Source organism: Nothobranchius furzeri, chromosome 3, assembly GCF_043380555.1.
Source record: "Nothobranchius furzeri strain GRZ-AD chromosome 3, NfurGRZ-RIMD1, whole genome shotgun sequence".
Taxonomy (NCBI): Eukaryota; Metazoa; Chordata; class Actinopteri; order Cyprinodontiformes; family Nothobranchiidae; genus Nothobranchius; species Nothobranchius furzeri.
In genome coordinates this window covers 41493505-41498592 of record NC_091743.1, presented here as the reverse complement: position 1 = coordinate 41498592, position 5088 = coordinate 41493505, and the positions used below count along the sequence as shown (strand labels likewise).

General features: G+C 42.3%; 1 protein-coding gene across 1 annotated transcript; it reads right to left on the bottom strand.

Moving 5' to 3' along the window:
- Positions 1-470: 470 nt before the first annotated feature.
- Positions 471-2766, bottom strand: LOC129165165 (serine/threonine-protein kinase pim-1-like). The gene has a single exon (XM_070549839.1). It carries the CDS (start codon positions 2070-2072, stop codon positions 759-761), a length of 1314 nt encoding a protein of 437 aa, XP_070405940.1. The 5' UTR covers positions 2073-2766; the 3' UTR covers positions 471-758.
- Between the last annotated feature and the right edge of the window lie 2322 nt (positions 2767-5088).

Sequence of the window (5088 nt, the reverse complement as noted above, 5' to 3'; positions counted from 1 at the left end):
TGGCAAAGCACACTGATGCGTTTTAGACGTGCTTTAAAAGAGGACAAGCAATCAGCTGTCCTCACTCCAGGCTTGGACTGGTCCACGGGACAGGGCCATCGCAGAGAAGGGACGGGACGTACGGCTCGATCAGGTCCCACATAAGAGGGAGCTAAACCATGCAAACATTTAAAAACTAGCAGCAATATCTTACAGTCCCTCCAGCAGTACAGCGGGGATGCGATCATATTTCCTTGCCCCTGTGAGAAGGCGTGCTGCTGCGTTTGGGACATCCTGTAGGCGGCTGACTGAGGCAGTCCAGCCTTGAAGTAATCGTGACATAAATGAAACCACAAATGACTGAATACCTCATGTGATGTTTTATCTGTCACAGTTTCAACCCCTCCTCTTTTATCCGGGCTTGGGACCGGCAGAAGTGACCCAAAGAGGGCACTCTGGCAGAGTTAGTTTTTTTTTTTTTTTTTTTTTTTCATTCAATTCAATAAAATTGAATTCTCTTTAGCTTTATTAAATTGAATCCAGTTTACAGGCTCCTTAACCCTCCCGCTGTCTTCACTCCAAATCAAATCATTAAACAAGTGATGGAGTTCATTATTCCAATTAGTTCAATGTTTTCTATGTAATGAAACCCAGCTGATTGCTGTAAAGTCACAGATTTGTTGAGTCAGTGACTTTTCAGCAGTCCCCTTACTGAGCTACAGCGGAGAGGAAAGCTCCTTTTAACAGGAAGAAACCTTGAAGACTTTAGTTTCTGCGTTTTATAAAAGCCAAGGGTGACTTTGGAGCTGCTTTAAGGTGGGACGTCGCCATGGGGTTCTCGTGAAGCAGCTCTTTAGGAGTCTCTTACAGTCTGGAGAGAGATCCGTCCTGATTTTGAGTTCATTTTTGAGAAATTTTGTAGAGTCAAACAAACTTTCGTGGAGCATTTCATAGAGAACAACCCCCACCTGCCACACGGTTGCTGGTCCTGCCTCGTAAATGCTTTTAGAAATATACTCAGGAGGGGCGTGCTTCTCTGTGCCGTAGAACCAGCCGTCTTCATACTCTCTGTCGGTAAAACAACTCAGTCCAAAGTCAATCACTCGCAGTTGAGGGATTTCTGATCCTGTTTCAATCAGAATATTTTGAGGTTTGATGTCTCTGTGGAAGATGTTGGTGTCCTCCAGATGTTTGACAGCGTCAACCAGCTGTTTTACAATAGTTTTAGCCTGGTTCTCCTGTAGAGGCCCTTTGTTATTTTCGATAAACTGTGACAGGTCCACTGCAGGCACTGGTCTCTCCAACACCAGAATCTGTTCTTCGTTTAAGTCGTACCAGTCCAGGAGGGAAACTGGAGCTGACTTCCCCACCGAACTGGTTTCCTCTTTCTGAAGTTTTAGCATGACGGCTACCTCAACAGAGAGCTGCTGGCCATTCTCGTTCGTATCGGTCCAGACGACATTTTCCTTCGGTATGTATTTGACTGCCACTGGCAAATTGTCTGCCCTGCGGTAGCCACCATAAACAGATCCACAGCCACCCTTTCCGAGTTGGTTTTGTTGCTCGTATTTTGCGTCAAATAGCTCTTTAGCTGAAGGCGAGGGACTTTCAGAAGCTAACAGTCTGAGTCTCTTTGCTGGACTTCCACATCCCTCACCATCCCGGCCGATTAACCTCTTTGAGGCCCTTTTTACTGGAGCCTGCATGTCTGTGGATAAACAGCCTTCATCTGAGATCCTAGACGTTTCTGTGAGAGACTTGCGATCAAAAACGTTTCTGCTTTTGGCAGACGTCGATCCATTCTCAGTAACCAAACATCTGGATCCCTTTTCTGGATTTTCAGATCCCTCGCCGTCAAAGGAAATTGAGAATTTCTCTGTTTGTATGATGTTAGGGTTGGTTTCAGAGAGTTTTTCTTCTTCAGAAACCTTCAACCTTTTAGTGGGAGCTTCATGGTCTGAAACCATTTTTCGTTTGTTTGATGAAACTAAACCACGATTCTCTGACAAATGTGGTTGTTCCATGCTGATGCAAGTCTCTGAATCTTCATCCAGAGCTGGAGAGCAAGTCTTGCGTGCAAGATAATTGCCCATACTGCTAAGTAAGACTTTGGCGATAACTATCGAACACAACTGTCTCTATCAGCGTCTGACTGAGAACTGAACTGCTGGGATCAAAGGCTCAAATTTATAGGCTTTGTCCCTTTGTTGTGATGTCATAAAGGGAAAACAATGTGTTCCATTCTAAATTTGCATAATGAGCTATTAAATATGCACATAATTATTCATGGGTTTTTACAGCAGTTTTCTTTTTAAATATAATTTTTTGGGGGTTTTCACCCGAACTGTTATGATTTGCCCCTTTTTGTGTTTGTGTTTAACTTTTTCTCTGTTGTTTTTGTTCAGGTCAGCTGCAGCTCCTCTCAGGAATCCTCCCCTTCCCTGTGAACCTCCTGGAGTGCTGCAACTGAACCACATCATCTTGATTGCCCTCACCCTATTTCAGGCCACTGTTGCCAGTCATCAGTGTGGAGTTGTCTTTGCTCAGTTGTACTTGTATGGATTGAGTTTGGTTTTGGTTTTTGGTTCCCACAGTCAGTGGAGGAAGTTTTGTTTATTAAATCTTTTTTGAACTCTGGATAAAGGATCTTTATTCCTGCAAATGGGTTACTGCAGAGGCAAACCGTGACACGAACATCACCAAATTATCATTATTTTAGTTTTTTTTACCCGAACATCACCCAAATATTATGAATTTGTGGTTTTCACCCCAGCATCACTCAGACATCATTTATTGTGTGTGTTTCACCCCAATATCAACAACATATAAACATTTGTAATAACCTTTTATTTGTTTTATCATATTTTATAATTTTTTTGCCTTTGTTTTTGTGATTTTAATATATTTCAGTTTGTTTAAGATCATTATGATTTTACGACTTTATGATTTGTTTGGTTTTGTTTTTGATCTAAATGAAGCACTTTGTGATTCTCTGTCTGTGATGGGTTAGGGTTAGGGTCAGGTGCTTTATAAATAAAATGTACTTACCTGCTTTACTATTATTCTTCCACGGACGTTAACCCTCTCAGACTCAAAATAAGTTTTGACGAGTGGCTTGGCTGTCGGATCTGTATATTACTTTTATGAGCGGTCCGATTTATCATGGTGAAATTTTCAGCAAAATCCATTGAAAAATATATTTTTGAGTGTGTTTATGCCTCAATTAGCAAATGTATTAATTAAATATGTAAACAATAAATTAATTACTTGATTTATTAATTTTGTGCAATGACATGGTCATCCCAATATCATTACACATGTGGTCATTATGCGTGTGTTCAATTTGTGTGTATTCAAATGGCAGCGTGCCCCCCCCCCCCCCCCCCCCCCCCCCCGCATGCTACATCATTACGACAGACTTGGCCATGGGAAGTGTTGTGTATCATGATATTTGGGTGATAAACCAAAAGTCTCTTGAAAATCAAGATTTCGGTGTGATTACCCCAACATCAACGCAGTATCATGATTTTGGGCTCATATAACATATGGCCACTATCTTGTGCCAGTGGGCAGGACCCTTTTAAAATTTCTTCAGGAATTCTCATTCCTACTTATAATGTACATCAATCAGATTCAGTCAGTCAGATTTATTTATAAAGCAATTTTCAAACAAAGTGCTTTACAAAATGACCCCAGATTCCATAACAGGTTAAAAACATTAACAGACATATGCAAACACACGCGCACGCACACACACACACACACACACACACACACACACACACACACACACACACACACACATACACACACACACACACACACACACACACACACACACACACACACACACACACACACACGCACGCACGCACGCACGCACGCACGCACGCGCATGCACACACACACACACACACACACACACACACACACACACACGCACGCACACACACAAGTAAAAATTATATTTGGCTGAGTCCAGATGAGCCAAGTAAGGTGAGGCAAGGAAACGCCATCAGAGGAGCCATCTGCCCCGGTAGCATCAGGTCTTCCACACGAAGGCTGTGTCTCAATTCAGGGTCTGCATCCTTCGTCAGCCGGTTACGTCACAGCGCCGCGACTAGGCCTGTCCCAATTAGAAGACTCCTTCAAATGCGGTCGACGAATCCGGCCTTCTTTTCGCCTGCAAGGAGGATGGGTCCGTGTATCCTTCATTGGTTTACATTTCCCAAGATGCCTTGCGGGTCGGATGGCAGAACTTTTAAAAACAATGGTGGACAGTGAAGCGGGAGCTGTCGGAGAGGATTGCGCAAATAAATGTCAGTATAAACTTGAAAACTGTTAGGTTAAGGACTTTTTGTGATACATGAACGTTATTTTAGTTTGAAATGTTACAGTAAAAGTGCTTGTATTGCGGTCTCGGCTCGTATGTTCGGCCGCTCGGTGTCGTACTTCTCCCGCCACGTTTTCCCCGATTTTAATAGAAGTTTGTATTTTATGGACAAAAGAGAAAACCACGGACTTTATTAAGCTTAGGGCGGAGATGGACCACATGTTCACTGGAGCAAAGTGTTTGGCGGCTGTGGCTTGGAGGTACAATAACATCTCATATTTTAAAAACTGTCGTTTGAGTTTAGTTTTTTTTCTGCGAATACATGAAAGGAATAACCCGTTGTCCTCTTTTCTCTTCCTGTTTCTTTCTTACATGTTTATTGGGACTATTCTGGAGAAAATGGGCATCCGGGGGAAGGTGACAGCGATGACCAGCTTCTGGAGCTGATCAGGGAGGACATCAGGCTGCAGAGGGAGGCAGAGCAGCAGAGGGCAGGAGAGAAGGAAGAACTTTGACAGCTTTTTACTTTGCTAGAAAAAAATGGTTAAGAAAGATTAAACATGTACATATAAAAGAAATATCTAAATAAAATCAGTTCTGTAATAAACTCTTGAATTTTATTTTGGTTTACAAATGAGAATTGTTTACTAGAGGGTATCCGCTGGGTCTTGAAAAGTCTTAAAAGGTGATAAATCAGTTTTGGTCAAATGAAAACCCTTAGAAAGTATTAAAAACTATTATCACATCTTAGCTAGGCTCAGCTTGCCGAAAGTATT

What these genes read in the sequence shown, in the direction of transcription:
- LOC129165165 (XM_070549839.1), bottom strand. Translation starts at nt 2,072, where the DNA reads ATGGGCAATTATCTTGCACGCAAGACTTGCTCTCCAGCTCTGGATGAA.